General features: G+C 36.9%; 1 protein-coding gene across 2 annotated transcripts; it reads left to right on the top strand.

Moving 5' to 3' along the window:
• Positions 1 to 68: 68 nt before the first annotated feature.
• Positions 69 to 18,149, top strand: CENPL (centromere protein L). 2 transcript variants are annotated; one of them, XM_078077980.1, is made up of 6 exons: positions 69 to 458; positions 585 to 676; positions 4,548 to 4,724; positions 7,086 to 7,337; positions 11,617 to 12,159; positions 14,446 to 18,149. In XM_078077980.1, the coding sequence occupies exons 3-6, from the start codon at positions 4,551 to 4,553 to the stop codon at positions 14,515 to 14,517; spliced, it is 1,041 nt and encodes a 346-aa protein (XP_077934106.1). In that variant the 5' UTR covers positions 69 to 458; positions 585 to 676; positions 4,548 to 4,550; the 3' UTR covers positions 14,518 to 18,149. The 2 variants fall into 2 exon arrangements, with proteins under 2 accessions (XP_077934106.1, XP_035933504.1); XM_036077611.2 differs by having other exon boundaries at positions 69 to 676.
• The last annotated feature ends 1,777 nt before the right edge of the window (positions 18,150 to 19,926 follow it).

Genomic DNA, 19,926 nt, shown 5'->3' with positions numbered 1-19,926 from the left:
GCAGAGGTGCTGCCGCCATGCTTGTTATGGGCGGAAATTTGAAGGAACGCTTCGCGCAGGCAGAAAAGCGCTGAAGACTATCACCGCGCGGTTAGCCAAGTTGACGATTATGGTTAGGTAGTTCGACCTCAGTTAAAATGGCGACCGTAGTTGCTTCATTAACGTGTGATCGGCACCAGGGAGGCTTCCGGCGTTCCGCCGCAGAGCGAGACGGGAAACTATTTTAAACTGAGGCGGCGGCTGAGCGCTGGGTTGCAGCTTCTCAAAGGCGCGATTTCTGAGTTAGCTGGGCCTCTGAAGGGCTCAGGTGGAGAGGGGAGAGTTGGGACCCATTGTCCCTTGCCCTTCCCCTCCTCCGGCAGAGGCCGACTCCGCAGAAGCGAGGGTCGCAGAGCTGGTGGCTGGGTCAGCGGAAATGCCCCTCCTGGGGTGAAGTCTCCGGACATCTGAGGAAGCGAGTTTGTGTCCCTGGTGAACCCAGTTATTGCGGAGCGAGAGGGAATTTGGAGGGGCCAAGGATTCCTCCAAACTCTCTCTTACCTGCCGTTTTGGCGGCTTTTTTTTTTTTTTTTTTTAAACTTCAGGGGATTTTAGTCTCTACCTACTTTTGGAACCAGAATTGAAGAATGACTCTTGAAGCCGGAATGGGTGACAGCGTCATCACGGTATTTTATTGGTAAGAAGCTTTATCTTTGTCCAGGACTGGCCGTCAACTTTATGTTTTGCCCTGCTGTGTACTCGTTATCTCTACAACACTTTTGTGTTTAGATGGCTGCACGCTACGTGCTTGGCACTCGGCCAAGCATTGGTAGCGGGATTTAGGTATTGGTAGCGGTGTAAAAAGTCAGGGTCCGTTCCTTCATGGATTTACCACAAGAAAAACAACTAAGTTGTAACTGTGTGTTATGAACTGCAAGTGCAAGAAGAGCTGGTGATACTCTGTGGATACCGGGCGGCTTCTGAGGACGTGAAACCTCCAGGATGGGTTGCATTTGGTCAGGCCAGTGGGAGGAGAGAAGCATCCTTAGTTGGCTGAAGGCTGAATAAAAAAGTCAGGGAGCAGAGGCAAACATGACAGGCACGAAGGGGAGTAGTAGGGTGATGATCAGTCTAGGGCAGTGGTTCATAATCTTTTCAAAAATCGTCTACTGGACCTTTCTTCCTCCCCCTCCACCACCAAATACACATGCATACAGCATTTTGCATACAACCTTAGAGGGTTGTTGGATTTTGGAAAGGCCATTTGTCCATAGATCTTGGGCCGAGAACTCCTGAAGTAGAAAATGAACCTGGATAATATCAAATAAGATCAGATCATGTAGTGCCATGAAACTCAGAGAAGTTCAGACTTCATCTGAAAGATGGGTGGGAATTGTTAGGGGATCTCCAGCAAGGTAATGACAAGATAGAAGTGGCGTCTATGGATCACTCCTTATGGACTGGGGAAAGGGGTTAAGAATGGGACACTAAAATAATGAGTCAAGATATATCTTTAACCTCTTACTTATTGGGCAGGGCAAAATTGCCCTTTATTGAGTGCGGAGTGAGAGAATAAAATAGATGTGAGTCATTTTCTAATCTTTCATGCGTGGTTTGGGATATTTCACATTACCATAATATTAAATACTGAGGAGAAAGGTTTTCTCAAAACCAACTGTCTCCGTGCTAATAGTCCTTTTCTCATCTACACAGATTTTTAAATCATTTTTTGGAATTCATAGCATTTCTCTTTTAAGGAGTCAAATTCAGCAGGGCTTCTTTTGCCTTGAAATTGATCTCTATTGAAAGGCAATGTGAAAAAAGAGATAAGAGCACCCACTCTGGCATTATACTGTCTGGGTTCAAATCCTGGTTCTTGCCTTCTTTACCTGTATGACTTTGGCAGATTACTGAACTTCTTTGTCTTTTCATCTGTCAACTGGGAATATAATAAACCACCTCATGGGGGTTGAGGATTAAATGAGACAATATTTGTTAGGGGCTTGGACAAGTACCTGGCACCTGATGAATACTCAATAAATGTTAGCAATTAATCCAAATAAAAATTTGAAAGAAACATTCTGTGTAGATGGGACTGATTAAAATCCCTCCCCGCTATTTTTTGCTTTTTTTTTTTTTTTTTAAGATTTTTTATTTATTTATTTGACAGAGAGAGAAAGCACTAGCAGGGAGAGCGGGAGAGGAAGAAGCAGGCTCCCTGCCAAGGAGGGAGCCCAATGTGGGACTTGATCCCAGGACCCTGGGATCATGACCTGAGCCGAAGGCAGACGCTTAACCATCTGAGCCACCCAGGCGCCCATTTTTTTTTTTTTTAAAGACCATGCCACTGAAGGGTGGATGTAGGGGCAGAGGGAGAGAGAATCTCAAGCAGGCTCCATGCCCAGTGCACGGGGCTCAATCTCACGACCCTGAGATCATGACCTGAGCCGAAATCAAGAGTCAGACTCTTAACTGACTGAGATAACTAGGTGCCCTTTTAAAGAGATAATTCAGTATGCATTTAAAAGTAGAATGCTTTAAAGTAGCTGTTATTTAAATTGTGTGGTGTATGATCTTGCCTGGGCATTATCTGAGCATTGAGAAATGCATATTTAACCTGTGAAGTTTTGTGCAAGATACAGAGGGTGTCCTACTTTGACATAATAAAATTTAAAAATAGTAATAAATACAAGTTTTCATTTTTTTAGAAGGTTCTATTTGAGAGAGAGAGCACGCACGCACGCAAACACAAGCGGGAGGGAGGGGGAGAGGGAGAAGCAGGGAGCCTGATGTGGGGCTCTATCCTATGTGGGGCTGTATCCGGGCACTCCGGGATCATGACCTGAGCCGAAGGCAGACTCTTAACCGACTGAGCCACCCAGGCGCCCCTACAAGTTTTCATTTGTGAAAAACTGTTACCAAAGGGTAACTGTGCCAATACGTGGGAGTAATTATTATAACTTTTAAATCATAATTCCTTTCAATGAAAGTTATAATTTCAGAGTTCTATGAAATTCTTCTGTTTTTTTTTTTTTTTTAAAGATTTCATTTATTTATTTGACAGAGAGAGACACAGCGAGAGAGGGAACACAAGCAAGGGGAGTGGGAGAAGGAGAAGCAGGCTTCCCACTGAGCAGGGAGCCCGATGTGGGGCTCGATCCTAGGACCCTGGGACCATGACCTGAGCCGAAGGCAGACGCTAAACGACTGAGCCATTCAGGCGCCCCTCTTCTGTTGATTTAAACTGATACTTGTTAAGGGAGGTGGGCGGAGGGGGGGATGGGTTAAATGGGTGATGGGTATTAAGGAGGGTACTTGTTGTGATGAGCAACTGGGAGTTGTATATAAGTGATGAATCTCTAAATTCTACTCCTGAAACTAATATTACACTGTATGTTAACTAACTGGAATTTAAGGAAAAACTTGAAACTACAAAAACTAACAAATAAAAAACCCTGCAATACTTGCTAACAATTAAAAAACACTCAGCATTATATTAGGATAATTATACAAGAGAAATATAAAGCATGATTTCAAAGTATTTTAGTCTTGTTGGGAAGAGAAAAAATGCACACCAAAAAAAATTGTACAAGGAACTATATGAATATGGGCTAAAATGAGTGGTACAAACTAGATGATCAAGGAGAGCTATGCGGGCTGGTATATTATTAATCTCCAAACATTTTATGAAACATATTGAGAGATTTTGTTAGACTCATCGAGAGGATTTTTGGGCTTTTAAAAAATACTTACCCCTGAGATCTCATTCTGTGCACACACAGCCATGCCCCCATACACATTGCTTCCAGGAATGAGCTATTGATACAGACAGAAGTGTATAACATAGATATTCTGGGGAAAAAAGATTAACAAAACCCTTCTACTTGAAAAGAGATCAGATTCAAACATGGTCCTAAAGGAGGTGGATAAGGAACATGATTGATAGGCAAAAACATGAAGACAAGAATATGTTTATGCCTAGGAGAAGTAGGATAAGAGCAAGCTGAATTATGAAAGATCTTAAATAGCAGAAAAGTAGAATTTTTCTCATCACTGTAAAGTTTTTTTGCACAGGCGACTAATAAAGTGTCACTGCTGAAGAATGGATTACCCTTAGATACTGTAATAAGAACCTAGAAGAAGTAGCTTTGGGAATGGATGACAGAGACTGTTGAAGGAAAAACTTAAAAGAATGTGCTTAATGACTACATGTTCAAGAATGAAAGTGGGAGAATACTTTTCTCCCACTTTAAATGAATTTAACATAGAAAATTGACCGGAATTTGAAAATGGACCAGCTAACTTTTGGAGGAGGATGGGAAGGAGTTGAATTTAGTTTTGAACATTCTGAGTTTGAGGTATTGGTAAGATATTCATAAAAATAGCCTATAGCCAATGAGAAATACAGGACTTGGTTAAAAACTCAAATCTGGGGGTGAGGGGAGGAGCAGGGAGAGGAAGGGAAAGAAAGAATTCCTTTATAGCAAGGAGAAGAAGGATCAGTGAAACTATGAGCATGAATTAACTTTTTAGTGTTCAGAATTCTGGTTTTATTTCTTTTTATGTAGACCATGGATTCTTATGATACATCAGAATCGACTCCTAGGCACAGTGCATCCTCAAGGCTTAAAGATTACTTTATAGGTGCCACCCCTTTGCAGAAACGATTAGAATCAGTCAGGAAGCTGACTTCATTTATCCCAACTCCACCTCGAAGGAAAATTCCTCAGTGTTCACAATTACAGGTATGCCTTTTGTGTTCCTTCGTGTTACTCAATACTTGAGAAAATCTGTGAGCAAAACATTTTGACTTTTGTTACTTTTTAATATTTTTAGTGTCTTCTTAATCTCCCAGATAATAAAATAAATGAGAAATAGCAAAAACAAACAATTATTCACACTATCAGTACCACCTCTGTTATGTCTTTTAACTTCCTTTAATCTGGAGCATTTCCACAGTATTTCTTTGTTTTTTATGACATTGATGTTTTGAAGAATGTAATTTCCTCCCCTTTCCTTTTTTATTTTATTTTTTAAAAAGATTTTTATTTATTTATTATTTGACAGGGAGAGAGACAGTGAGAGAGGGAACAGAAGCAGGGGGGAGTGGGAGAGGGAGAAGCAGGCTTCACGCCGAGCAGGGAGCCCGATGCGGGGCTCGATCCCAGGACCCTGGGATCATGACCCGAGCCAAAGGCAGACGCTCAAAGACTGAGCCATCCAGGCGCCCCTCCCGTTTCCTTTTTAAATAGAATATTCTTTGTTTTGTATCTGTCTGATGTTTCCTCATGGTTAGATTGAAGTTATGTATTGGCTGGAACACATTCCTTTTTGGGGAATAACATCTGGTAGCACGGAGGTGATGTCAGTTTTGATCATCCTGTCAAGGTGTTGCCTAGTGGTTACTGTTTTATTCCTCTCTGCATCTAATAAACAGTTTGGGAAACACTTTAGGATAATGTCAATATTCTGTTCCTCATCAAAATTTCCCCTTACACTTAACATCCATCGATTATATTTGTCTGATTCTATATCATGATGGTCATAATATAATGATTTTCCAACTCCATTTGCTCCATATTTACCAATCAGCCTTTGGCATTCTATTATAAACCCTTCTCATTTCTCCTCTATCTATCTCTCTCTCTCTCTCTCTCTCTCTATTTATTTATTTATTTATTAATGAGTTTTTGTTTTTCAAATTTTTCTAAATCATTACTAAATTATTTTGATGTTTATATTGTCACCAGTTTGTCTGCTGGCAACATTCTCTGTTTTGATTATTCATAAACAACTCTGAAGGTAACATTAGTAATTTGTGATTTCACTGGACCATGAAATAAAACCCTAGTCAGTGTGGGTTTGATGTGTGGTCTTGAGAAACATAGCAAGGATTCTGGCTGATCAGTCACCCACATCCTCCCTATAGTCTTGTTTTCTTGTCCATGTTGTGTGCCTCATATCTCTTGAGATATGGGAAAATTTTTGCTTCTTTCTGAAAAGTTTCTTAAATTACTAGTGCTGGTAATGAAAGTGATGGTTCCTAACCATAAAACAGAAATTGTATATAAAGATTGGAATGTCCAATTCATTTCCTTATCTCTGTGAAACAAATAATTTTCCCGTACCTTTTGATCATAACAAGAAAAAAGTTTATAACTTTTTATGTAAGTTTTATAAAAGTTTCCATGAACACTCTAGTCAGAAGAAATAGTTTTATCAAGTAGACAACTGTAATCAAAGTTCCAAAAGATAGTTGGAGCTGTAAGACTATGTCAAAAACTGTGGATTTTATAGAAAAATTCAATTCAGCAGGAAAGTAGGAACCTGTATGGGGACGTATGTGAAGACCCTCAGTAATGTCATAGGGCCAATATGAAGGAAGTGTTTTTGTTTTTGATGGTACCTGTGGTTCTAACAGAACATGGCAGAAATGCTCCCAAGTATCTTTTTATTTAATCTACTGAATTTGACATTGTGTCATAGTAGTGGATTTACCACCAAATGTTTAAGAAAATTACATAATTAAAACTAATCAAATTAAACGCTCCAGGAGTAGTTACTGTTTTCTAAATCTATAATTTTAAATTTCTAAAAGTCAAACATAAATGTTCATCCAATAAATATTTATTGAACAGCCGTTCTAGATGCTAGAGATATAGCACCTAATAGACAAAATCCCTGTTCTTGTCATACTTACACTCTAGTAAGGAAGACAGACAATAAAAATCAGACAAACGTATAATGTCATATAGTAATAAATGCTTTGAAAAAAAAAGGCACGTTAAAGAGATATAAAGTGACAAAATTGGAGTGAGACAAAATTAGATAGAGTAGCCTCTTGAGTGACATTTGGACAGACCTGAGTGAAGGAAAGGAACATGCCATGTGAACACATATGGGAAGAGTATTCCAGAGTGAAGGTACAGCAAATGAAAAGACTTGTTCAGGGATCTTCAGAGTCCTGCAAACTCTATTTTGGCTGGAGTGTAAAGATCAGGTACCCAGTAATAGATTTGTATTAAGTATTTAAAATATTATGATTAAGAATTAGGAAATATTAGTAAATGAGAATTTAAACTTGTCTTGACTTTTTTTTCCTGTAGGAAGATAATGATCCTCAAAAAGTTGCATTCCTTCTGCATAAACAATGGACTTTATATAGTCTAACTCCCCTATATAAATTCTCCTATACTAATCTCAAAGAGTATTCTAGACTTCTGAGTGCATTTATTGCTGCTGAAAAGCAAAAAGGGCTTGCTGTGGAAGTGGGAGAAGACTTCAACATCAAAGTGACTTTCTCCACTCTCCTAGGAATGAAAGGAACACAAAGAGACTCTGAAGCGTTTCTTGTTCAGGTATGTTATATAAGCAATCCTTGCTTCCTGGGGGAAAAGAATTGGCACTGTCTTGGTTTAAAAATTGTGGTATTTTCAGCAATTGCACTTCTGGGTATTTACCCCAAAGACACAGATGTAGTGAAAAGAAGGGCCATATGCACCCCAATGTTCATAGCAGCAACGCCTGCAATAGCCAAACTGTGGAAAGAGCCAAGATGCCCTTCAACAGACGAATGGATAAAGAAGATGTGGTCCATATATACAATGGAATATTACTCAGCCATCAGAAAGGATGAATACCCAGCTTTTACATCAACATGGATGGGACTGGAGGAGATTATGCTAAGTGAAATAAGTCAAGCAGAGAAAGTCAATTATCGTATGGTTTCACTTATTTGTGGAACATAAGGAATAGCATGGAGGACACTATGAGAAGGAAGGGAAAAATGAGAGGGGTGGAATTGGAGGGAGAGATGAACCATGAGAGACTATGGACTCTGAGAAACAAACAGGGTTTTAGAGGGGAGGGGGGAGGGGGGATTGGTTAGCCCGGTGATGGGTATTAAGGAGCGCATATACTGCATGGAGCACTGGGTGTTATATGAAAACAATGGATCGTGGATCACCACATCAAAAACTAATGATGTATTGTATGGTGACTAACATAACATAATAAAATTTTAAAAAAAGAAAAAAAAAAAAGAAAAAAAATTGTGGTATTTTCTTACCATTTAAAAAAAAATTTTAACCTTGTGATTTATAACCTATTTTATGTCTTGTTTGACCAAATTATAGTAATTAGATATGGCTAACTTAAAAAGTTTTTTTTTCCAGTTACATTATAGTCATGTTTACTTTAGAAAACTTAGAAAATACTTAAAAATACAAAGAAAATTGAAAACTACAGTTTAACATTTTGGTCTACATCTATTTGGCAATAGACAATCTGAGTAAACCTCTATTTATTAAAGAAATTGAGTCAGTACTTTCCAAAATAGAAAGCATCAGGCCCAGATGGGTTCACTGGTGAATTCTGCCAAACATTTAAGGAAGAAATTATTTCAGTTTTCTGCAGTCTCTTCAGAGTATAGAACCAGAGGGAATACTTCCTTATACATTCTGTGAGGCTAGCATTACCCAATACTAAAACTAGACAAAGATTATTAAAACTATAGATCAATATCTCTCATGAACATAGATACATCTGTCTGGCTATCTGGATCTACTAAAATTGGGATTTTATTGCCCATACTTTTGCATATGGACTTTTTTAAAAAATTAATAATAGTGTTGTAGATAATTACTCATGTCCTTAAGAATATTACATTTTTGGGGGCTCCTGGGTGGCTCAGATGGTTAAGCGTCTGCCTTCGGCTCGGGTCATGATCCCAGGGTCCTGGGATTGCGCCCCACATCGGGCTCCTGGCTCAGTGGGGAACCTGCTTCTCGCTCTCCCTCTGCCTCTCTCCCTGCTCATGCTCTGTCTCTCTCTCTCTCTGTATCTCTGTGTCTCAAATGAATAAATAAAATCTTTAAAAAAAACAGAAGAAACCCAAGAATATTACATTTTTGTAAGTATATCTGTCTAATTCTATGGACTAAATTCCTAGAAGTGGAATTTTAGCAAAAAAAAAACCAAACACATATATATACACACACACATATATAATCTATCATCATATATTGTGATATATCATGCCAGGTTACTCTTAGAAATGTAACATTCCTTCCTATGTGTAGTATTTAAAAGTAATATGACTATTTTTGGATTAAGAAACTGGATTTATTATTCATGCCTGCTACTTCTGTTTCTTCTGAGTGAACTCATCTTAGTCATTATAAATTCTGAAATACGCCAACTATGGCCTGCGGGCCAAATCTGACCTGCTGCTTGTTTTTGTTGCTGTTTTTGGAAATCAGGTTTTACTGGAGCAGTGCTCCTTTCATTTGTTTACATATTGTCTATGGCTGCTTTTGTGCTATAACAGCATGTTTGAGTATTTGCTACAGAGACCATGTGGCTTGCAAAGCCTAAAATATTTACTGTCTGACTTTTACAGAAAGAATTTGCTAACCCCTGGTATAGATCATGATATTGGCAAGGATCTTCAAGATTCCTAGGATTAGGTTTAGCTGCATAAAACAGAAAGACCAAATAACCGTGAATTAAATGTCTGTCTTGAGGTTTAATAGATAGAGGCTTATTTGTCTTACCAAAAAGTGTTTGGAGGTAAGGTATTTAAGGCTGGTATATGCTTTATGAATTAATAATCTAGGCTCCTTCCATCTTCTCCATCTTCTTCTTCCATCTTCTCTCTCATCCTTGGTGCATGGTTTCTATCCTTAAGGTTGCATCTTAAGTCTAAGGTGGCTCCTGAAGCTCTAAATATTCTCTGCAAGTTCCAGGCAGGAAGTAGGAAGGTGAACCAAATGAATCTTTAATGAGACTGCTAAGACCCAACAACTTCTCTTTACATCCCAGTCGGAAGGCAGACTAGGAAATTTTTCTGTTTTAGTGGGTACTTTGCCACCTCATTAAAAGCAGTTTTATCGTGGAAGGAAAAATAGGTACTGGGTAGACAGCAGTCTTTGTCAAATGAAGCAGTTGATGCCCAGAGAAGGGATGTGATTTGCATGTCAACAGGCAAACGTTCTTGTGAGGAATAGAAATGACTTCTTGAACTCTTAGTAGATTGTCCTAATAGTGTCCAAGTTAAATCCAAGAGTTACAGAACTTTTAGGTTATGAAAGTGTGATAGACCTATCTGGGCTTAAAAGCTTTTGAGTCTCTTACAATCTCTTGAACAAGGAGGAGAAATATGCAAAAAGTAACTGTTAAAATGATTATCTCTAAAGAGATATGATACTGGGCTGTGATCTTCACTTTATCCTGGTCAAACTTTAAAACTATGAATATCTGGAAGGTATGTTTGTCATGTACTTTATAGATTTGAAGTTTGAGATGTTAGTCAGTCTGCTGGAAAACATAAGATTCTGAAAAATCTGAATGGATTGGCGCAATGGGTCAAATTGAAAGAGATTAAAATTTTAATAGGAATAAATATACTGCCTCTGTATATTAGGGGAGGTTTACCTTTTCTTTTTTTTAAAGATTTATTTATTTACTTTAGAGAGCACATAAGCAGGGGGAGGGGGAGAGGGAGAGGGAGGGAATCTCAAGCAGACTCCCTGCTAAGCATGGAGCCTGACGTGGGGCTCATTCTCAGGACCTGAGATCATGACCTGAGCCCAAATCAAGAGTTGGCTGCTTAACTGACTGAGCCACCCAGGTGCCCAGAGATTTACCTATTAATAGCAAAAACGAATAGGGATAATTTATGTAAAGCTGTCAACTAAAAATTAGAAAACTACTGCAATCTAAGATTATATTAATCGTTGTATAATCTAGGTTAAAGATGGTCACAGTCCTTTATTTTTTATTTATTTATTTTTAAAGATTTTATTTATTTATTTGACAGAGAGAGAGAGATAGCGAGAGCAGGAACACAAGCAGGGGGAGTGGAAGAGGGAGAAGCAGGCTTCCCGCTGAGCAGGGAGCCCGATGTGGGGCTCGATCCCAGGACCATGGGATCATGACCTGAGCCGAAGGCAGATGCTTAACGACTGAGCCACCCAGGCACCCCGGTTACAGTCCTTTAATCAGATCTTTTTGAAGTAATTATATTCACTTATGAATGACTCCCCTGCAGAAGAATTTCAGAGTGACCAGGATAATGTGTATGGCATAGGAGGAATGGTTGAAGAAACGGAGATGTTGAACTTGACATTACATATGATAGGGGTCTTCAAATATTTGAAGGGCTTTTCCTGTAGAAGAGAAATTAGATTTGATTTGTTCTACATGCACATAAGGAAGAAAACAGGACCTGCGGGTGGAAACTGTGGGCCTAACATATGAGAGAACGTTTTTAAGTTGATAGAGCTGCCTTAGGAAAAATTCAAGCACTTTGGATTTGGTGACTTTTTACAGTCCCTTCTGAAGTTGAGATTTTGAGATTTTTTCCCTTAGGATAGTGTACTTGATTACACCATATCGGCATTCCTTATTTTGCATTTTGGCTGCACCAAGATCTTGCCATATACCATATCCTAATAAGAGTATTAAGAGGTAGGTCAATTAACTTGATATATCCTAATAGTGATTAGGGAGATTATTCCCTTTGTGTTTTTTGGCAAGTAGTACAACATATCTTCTTATTTTTAAATGTACTAATTTTGAGAAGATGTAATTTAGGAGTAAATGTACTTTTGAACTTAACCTTTTTTTTCTTTGTAGATTCTGTCAAAATCTCAATTGCCATCTGAGAACAGAGAACATAAAGTGTTGTGGACTGGTTGGTTCTGCTGTATATTTGGAGACAGTCTTCTGGAGACTGTTTCAGAAGATTTCACCTGTGTACCCTTATTCCTTGCAAATGGAGCAGAGACGAATACAGCCATAGTAGGAACCTGGTTTCAGAAAACTTTTGATTGTTATTTCAGTCCCTTAGCAATCAATGCATTTAATCTTTCCTGGATGGCTGCTATGTGGACTGCATGCAAAATGGACCAGTATATGGCTGCTACCGAATTTCTTTGGTCTGTACCCTGTAGCCCTCAAAGTCTGGACATTTCTTATGCCATACATCCAGAGGATGCCAAAGCGTTGTGGGACAGTGTCCACAAAACACCTGGGGAAGTTACTCAGGAGGAAGTTGACTTATTTATGGACTGCCTTTATTCACATTTCCATAGGCATTTCAAAATTCACTTATCAGCCACAAGATTGGTCCGTGTTTCCACGTCTGTAGCTTCAGCACATACTGATGGAAAAATAAAGGTTAGTCTGAACAAATCTAGTTAAGTAATTTTTCCTTATTGTTACATAGCTTTCAAAATGTATGGTAATTGGATTTTCTACATTGAAGAAACACATTTGAATGCTAATTCAAGACAGTAGAGATATTTTATTTTATGCTTTATAAATGATTTACTAAAAAGTCTTCAGCCTCTAGATATAGCTTTATAATGGGAGGACACTGTATGCTGTGTGCTATAGACTTTGGTAATAATAGGAATTATTCTGTAGTAACTTTGAAACTTTAAAAATTGTTTTGTCAAACTTTGAAATGATTATTGGAGCAACAGAGGATTTTGTGTGTTAGATCAGAAAATTATAGCCAGAAATACATAACTAAGGTGTCATTTTTATATTTTAGGCTTTTCTCTCCCTACTGGGAAAGAGATAATTGGCATTGTTTTACTCTCTATGAAGTACTTGCTAGAGGAAGTATCAGAAATAAACTGAGAGTAGGCACCTAAATATAATAAAATATATTAATATATTTAAAATGTATTAAAATATAGCCACAGTAAACAGTGAATATTGGTCTTGTCACTGTGCTAGGAGTTTAATACACCTTAATTTTAATCTTTAGAGCAACCCTGTAGTAGGTGTTTTTATCCACATTTTAGTTTTAAAATAAGGAAACATTTATTTTTAAAATAATAAAATTTTATTTTTAATTTATTGAGTTTATTTTTAGAAATAACACCTATTTTTAAAATAGGTGTTTTTATCCACATTTTATTTTTAAAATAAGATAGGTGAAAGTGATACCTGCAAGATAGCTTAGTCAGAGGAGGAGTCAGTATTTGAATGTTTATCTCTTAGGTTCCAAAAAGCTCATACTCTATAAATACTGTATTAATGTTTTTCAAACTGAAGGTCATAATGCAATAGTAAGTTGGAAAATAATTTTGATGGGAAGAGACCAGCTTTAAAAAAACAAGAGAGAAATATAATAGAAAATATATAAATGAGTGTATCACATGTGGTAAGGGTATACATTTACTTGTACTGGGTCATGATGTTAAATTTATTTCTTTGGTTTGCAGTAAAACATTTGAAAGATTATACTATACCTTGTTACTTTGATATTATAAAGGAAAAAAATTCCATTTTAGCACCTCAGAATTCAGTGTTCATGAAGTCCTTGTATATTTTAAGATTTTTATTTTCATATACCCACATTCCATTAGTAAACTACATTTAAAAACTGTTATGTATAATGTGTTCTTATGAATATAAAGGTGGTTCTTTAACAAATTGATTTTATCTGGTCTATTATACATGTAAGAGCCTCTTTTTCTTTTTAAGATTTTATTTATTTATTTTAGAGATAGAACAAGCAAGTGGGAGGGGAGAGCAGAGGGAGAGGGATAAGCAGACTCCATGCTGAGTGGAGCCTGATACAGGGCTCAACACCGGGCTTGATCCCATGACCCTGAGATCATGACTTGAGCCAAAATCAAGTCAGACGCCTACCCTACTGAGGTACCCAGGCACCCCACTAAGAGCCTCGCTTAATGATGTAAGACAGTAACTGGCTCCTACCTTCACATAATGCCATGATGATAGCTAACATTTTTAAATTTTTTTTGATAGTGAACATTTATTAAGCACTAGCAGTGCCAGGCATTATTAAGCATTTTATGTATACTGTCTTATTTAGTTTTTCACAACAATCTGTTGACATAGCTTGTAAAGACGAAACTAGCACAGGGGATAAGTAGGTTCCCTGAGATCACATAGCTAATAAGTGGAGTTTGAATTTGAAACCAGTCATCCGACTCAAAAGCTTATGCTTTTAATTGCAACAGTGTACTGCCTCTCAAAAGTTTGAAATTAGTGTATTAACCAGGTTTCTGCCATCTGCTTAGTTTCTACAAGATACTTTTGGAATCATATATCCCTTTGAGAAGAAGGAAGCTATGGAACATCTTTCTAGAAAATGTAGATACTCAATTTGCATATAAATCCAGGGGGTTCAGGGATACCTGTTGCTCTCCTTACTCCTTATGCAGATAGCCCATCCATGGAAATCAAGATAAATAAGAACTTTAGTTATTTCTACGCACCATTGACTAATAGTTGTATACTTATTAAAGTTAGTAGTCTTCATTGAATAGAATAAAATTTATTTGACTTAGAGCAGCAGTGGTTTGGGTTCATCTTAGCTTGCAGATATGGAATTTAAAATAAGCCTGGAATATTTATCAAATATTAAACTGCTTTGTTATCAGAATTCTAATTTTAAATGTCTGGTTTTTTTTGTTTTTTCAGATTCTGTGTCATAAATACCTTATTGGAGTCTTGGCATATTTGACAGAACTGGCAATTTTTCAAATTGATTGAAGTCTTGTGGGGACGATACATGATGGATTATATACTTTTTTCTCACTGATTATTTGCCTAATTGCTATGCTGAGAGGGCCTGCAGGAGAAATATGCATCTATCTCTGCATCTGTTTTCCTCTCAGTGCCTTTGGAATTGCCCAGATGGAATTCAAGAAGGATCTAGAAGAACAAAGAAGGTGGTAGTAAATGAATCACAGCCAGGTGCTCGATAATAGTCATGATGATCTGGGATGCCAGATTCTAGAAAATGCTGAGTTGTTATTTTCTTGGACCATCTTTCTAAAAAATATGTAATGTTTATTACATTAAATTTTTAGGATTCAAATGAGGTATCTCTAATATTATTTCTGATTTGGATCTTTAAAACCTTCAATTCCTTTTAAGCATTTTAGAGTTGGGTCCAGAGAGAATTTCTGTCTTCTAAAGACATTTTCCTAGTATCATTTCACTGTAGAGAGTTGACAATTAAAATCTCCTCCAAAGGAAACTAGAGATTATATTAATATACACTTTTTTAAGCCACTAATATGCTTCTGTTTTTAATACTGTTCAATTCTTATTGCAATGTTGAATTAAATACTCACTTTTAAAATGAAGCAGTGTTTTTATTAGTGTCTTGGTGACAGATCTTTAATTAATGTCTCAGAAATGAGAAATCGTAGGCTTTTTCTCTAGCACAAATGTTACAAGCCAACAATTATATGGAATCAAAGGCAACTGTGAGCTTCTTTTGAGGGCAGAAATTATTTAACTTTCATGTCCCTAATTTTGCTTTAGCACAGTGCTTAGTAAATATCTGCAGATTAAGTGAATGCATTTTAACCAACTCTTCCATTTTATAGATGCAAACTATGAGATCAAGCAACTTAGGAGACTTGCCCAAGATGCTGTATCTAAATCTCTAAATCTCTTCTTTTAATTTATTGAGCACAGGAAGATTTTGTTTTACTTTATAAATGATGTTTTTAAAAATTTGTTTGAAAGGAAATAATTTTAATAGGCTGTCATTCTAAAAACAAAGGTTAATTTCTGGCATGGGGTATTATTTCACATATACCATGAATAGCAGAGATAGTGGAAAAAGCATGGGCTTTGGAGTCAAACAGTCATTCATTTAACTAATATTAAGCTCCTACAGTATACTTGGAATTGTATTGGGCAACAGGGGTATAGCAATGAAGACAAAAAAGATCCCTGTCATGTGGAAATTATATTCTAGTGGAGGAAGGTAAAAGATAATTTCAGTTGAGATAAATGTTATAAAGAAAATAAGGCAGTACATTATGGAAAGGGGTGACTTTTTATACAGTTGTCAAAGAAGGTCTCTCTGAGGAAGTGACATTTGAGCTGAGTCCTGAGTGGTGAGAGGGAACCAGCTATGTGAAGGTGTGTGGAGGGGTTTGCTAGGCAGGTAAAATGGCAAGAGCACAGGCCTTGAGATAGCTAAGAACTTGGCTTATTTGAGGAATGAAGGAAGTCTGTGTGGCTGGAGCATAGTGAGTAAGGGTGGAGTAGTAGTAGATCAAAGTGAAGAGATTGTGCAGCAGAGACTTATTCCATTGGTTATGTCTCCCAATTTTTGACTGGGCATGTGGCTGTCCAGAATAAAGATGACCTTTTCTGGCCTTTCTCAGGTGTAAACTATACCTAGGTATAGTCATATGACTAAGTTCTGACTCACGGCCTATAAATGGAAGGATCATGTAGAGCTTCCAGGAATCTTCCTTAAAGAACAGTGGGCATGTACCCTTTGCCTTTTTCTTATTCTTCTTCCATCTTTTCTCTTTGGAACACATATAATGACTGGAATTCTAGCCATTCTTTGTGGTCACGGGGATGCAGGTCAGGTCATAGGGCTGGTAGAGCATGGTCTGAAAGGAGTTTGTGCCTCAAGGACTTCTTAAAGCTGAACCCCATTGCCACCCTTGGGTGGTCTTCCTCTAGACTTACATGTCAGAGAACTTTTTTTTTTTTTTTAAGAGAGAGAGGGTTGTAGGGGCAGAGAGGGGGGAGAGAGAGAGTCTTAAGCAGTCTCCACCTCCAACGTGGAGCCCGACACGGGGCTCGATCTCACAACCCTGAGATTATGACCTGAGCCGAAATCAAGGGTCGGTGCTTAACCGACTGAGCCACCCAGGCGCCCCAGAGAAGTAAACTTTTATCTTGTACAAGCTGTTGCTATTTTGGGTCTCTTGCTCATAGCCAAACCTAATCCTGATAGAAAGAGGCAGGATCTATATCATCTAAGTTTTTGTAGATACTGTGAAGAGATTGGATTTTATTCTAAATGCAATGGGAAGCTGCTGAAGTTTTAAGCAGGAGAGTAATATTACCTAATCTATGTTTTATAAGATATGAGGGAGAATGAGTTATAGGTGGACAAGAGTGAAAGGAAAAACAGTTAAAAGATTATTGGAAATGGTACAATCTCTATGGAGAAATCAGCAATATCTAGCAAAATTATGTGGGATTTATCCTTTGACCAGCAATCCCACTTCTAGCATTCTACCCCCAAAACTCACTGGCAAAATATAAATGAAGCGTGTACAAGGGTATCTATAGTATTAGTATTAGTATTAGTATAGCAATAGTATTTGTAATAGCAAGACTGAAAAAAATCCAAATGCATATCAAAGGGGGATTGTTTATGGTGTAGCTGCACAGTGAATTACTACTATGTGACTATAAAAAGGTTTGAGGAAGATATCTAGTACTGCCATGGAGTGATCTTGATCTCTAAGATGCGTTGTTGAAAGAGCATCATGTAGACAGTGTATATATAGTATGCTATCTTTTACGGAAGGAATGGGTGAAATACGAGTTTGTGTGTGTATTTCCTTTATGTTTCCAAAAAACAATGGAAGGATAAACCAAAAACTAATGAAAGTGGTTACTAATTAGGGGGAAGGAAGGAACTGGGTAAAGGGGACAGGAATGAAAGTTAAAACTTATTTGAATGTTCCTTGTTTATAGTTTGGAACCATGTAAGTATTTTATATAATTACAAAACAAAATTGGATCAAAAAGAAAAAGCAATCCTTAAAAATTGAAAATAAACCTAACTATATTAAGTTCATGCCATAATCACACAAAGAGTTATTTTTAGTATCTTTAAATCCTAGTATTTTGACTGTATGTTGTCAGCTATATCTTAGGAAAAGAGCAGCAAAGGAATTTAAGTTGTACTCAAGATAACTGAGTACAACATGTAACAACTGAGTATAAAACATGTAACAATGTTATGCATCAAGATATGCAATTACAAAATAAAGTAAGCTAAGTAGAAACTCTGTAATGTTAAATTTGAATTGGAAATACCAGGGTGAACTCATTTATTTTCAAAATGTAAAAGTTTTTAATTTTGATGAAGTCTAGCTTATCAATTATTTTATTTCTTACGCCTTTGGTGTTGTGTCTAAGAAATCTTATTGCTTAATCTGAGGTCTCAAAGGGCTACTCCTGTGTTTTTCTAAGGATCTTATAATTTTAGCTTTAAATTGAGGTCTGTAATCCATCTTGAGATTTTATGTATGGGGTGAGGTAAGCATCCAAACTCATCATTTTGCATATTCATTCATTCATGTCATTCATTTGTTCTAGTACCATTTATTAAAAAGACTATTTTCCCATGTTGCCTCTGTCACCTTTCTTAAAAATCATTTGGCCGTAGATGTTTATTTCTGGACCCTGTTCTATTTCATTGATGTCAGTACCACACTGTCTTGGTTACTGTAGCTTTGTAGTGCACTTTGAAATCAGGAAGTGTGAGTCTTCCAGCTTTTCCTTCTTTTTTCTAAGATTGTTTTGGTTATTCTGGGTCTTTTGCATTTCCAAAGAATTTTAGGATCAGCTGGTCAATTTTGAAAAAAAGTTAGCTGGGATTTTGATAGTGGTTGTGTTCAATCTATAGATCAATTTGGGGAGTACTGCCATCATAATGATATTAAGTCTAATATCTAATCTACGAGCATGGGGTATCTTTCTATTTATTTCAAAATTTCCTTCAACAGTGTTTTATAGTTTTCAGCATACAAGTATTGCACTTCTTTTGCTAAATTTATTCCTAAGTATTTATTTCATGCTATTGAGAATGGAAAAAAACTTTTTGCAAAATAAGTGAAAATTACTTTATTTTGGAAAGGTAAGTAGCTAGGGAGTTTCAAAGTAGAGCTACACGTCCATCCATACTAGATAATGACAGTAGAGTAATTTTATGTGTTTTCTGTTTTTGAAGGATAGACCTCTTAAAAAGATGCTTGCATTTTTATACATTTGGAATTGCTTTCTTAATTTCATTTTTGGATTGTTTGTTGTGAGTATATATATTGCTCTTATATCCTGTGATCTTGCTGAACTTGTTTATTCTAGTAATTTTTTTCAGTGAATTCCTTAGGATTTTCTGTATGCAAGACTAATGTCACTTGTGAATAAAGAGTTTTACTTAATTTCAACCTGGATGCCTTTTATTTCTTTTTCTTGCCAACTTGCCTTGGCTAGAATTTCCACCACAATGGCAGATAGAAGTGGTGAGGATGTAGTTTTATATTGTTCCTGATCTTAGTGTGTATTTCACTATTAAATATGCTGTTAGCTGTAGGTTTCTTATATATGCCCTTTGTCAGGTTAAAGCAATTCTCTTCCTATTTGTTGATGGTTTTTATTATGCATGGATGTTGGATCTTGTCAAATTATTTTTCTGTACCTATTGAGATAATTCATGATTTATATTTTTTTTACTTAAAACTACACATTTCACTTCCAGTTTCCAGTTCCTCATACGAGGATGGCCACTGTGTCCTAACAAGTAAAAAGTTGAAGAGATGGAAAAATCAACAACTCTTCTTGGATCCATAGGAGGGGAGGATATAGGGTAAACAGCTGTCCCCTAGGTTGGAGAGTAGTATAGAGAACAATGAATGGATTTGGAATCGTTATGTGGATATGAGGTTCAGTTTCTACCATGTTCTTCTAACTTTCTAAGCTTCAGTTTACTTATTTATAAAATGAAGAGGACAGCCAACCCAACCCAACTCTGAGCTCACTTCATAGTTGTGGAAATCAGTATGTAAATATTCTTTTACAGCAATGACATTTATATAATAGGTATATTTTGTCAATAATAAAACTGGACCACTTTCAGTGGAGGGAAAAAATAACCCTTTATGCTCCAATGAACACTTTGGTCAGTATTGTAGTTCCTGGGTCTCTGCTCTTGAATCACTGCCATGTCAATTGCTCCTATTGGGAACTTTCCTACTTACTGAGAGTCTAATCCCTAGAATTTTTTTTCCTGTTCTTATTTCTCTCCTTTTTTTTAAAAAATTTTTATTGTTATGTTAATCACCATACATTACATCATTAGTTTTTGATGTAGTGTTCCATGATTCACTGTTTGTGTATAACACC

Source organism: Halichoerus grypus, chromosome 7 (assembly GCF_964656455.1).
Source record: "Halichoerus grypus chromosome 7, mHalGry1.hap1.1, whole genome shotgun sequence".
Lineage (NCBI taxonomy): Eukaryota > Metazoa > Chordata > Mammalia > Carnivora > Phocidae > Halichoerus > Halichoerus grypus.
This window is presented reverse-complemented; position numbering and strand designations above follow the sequence as displayed.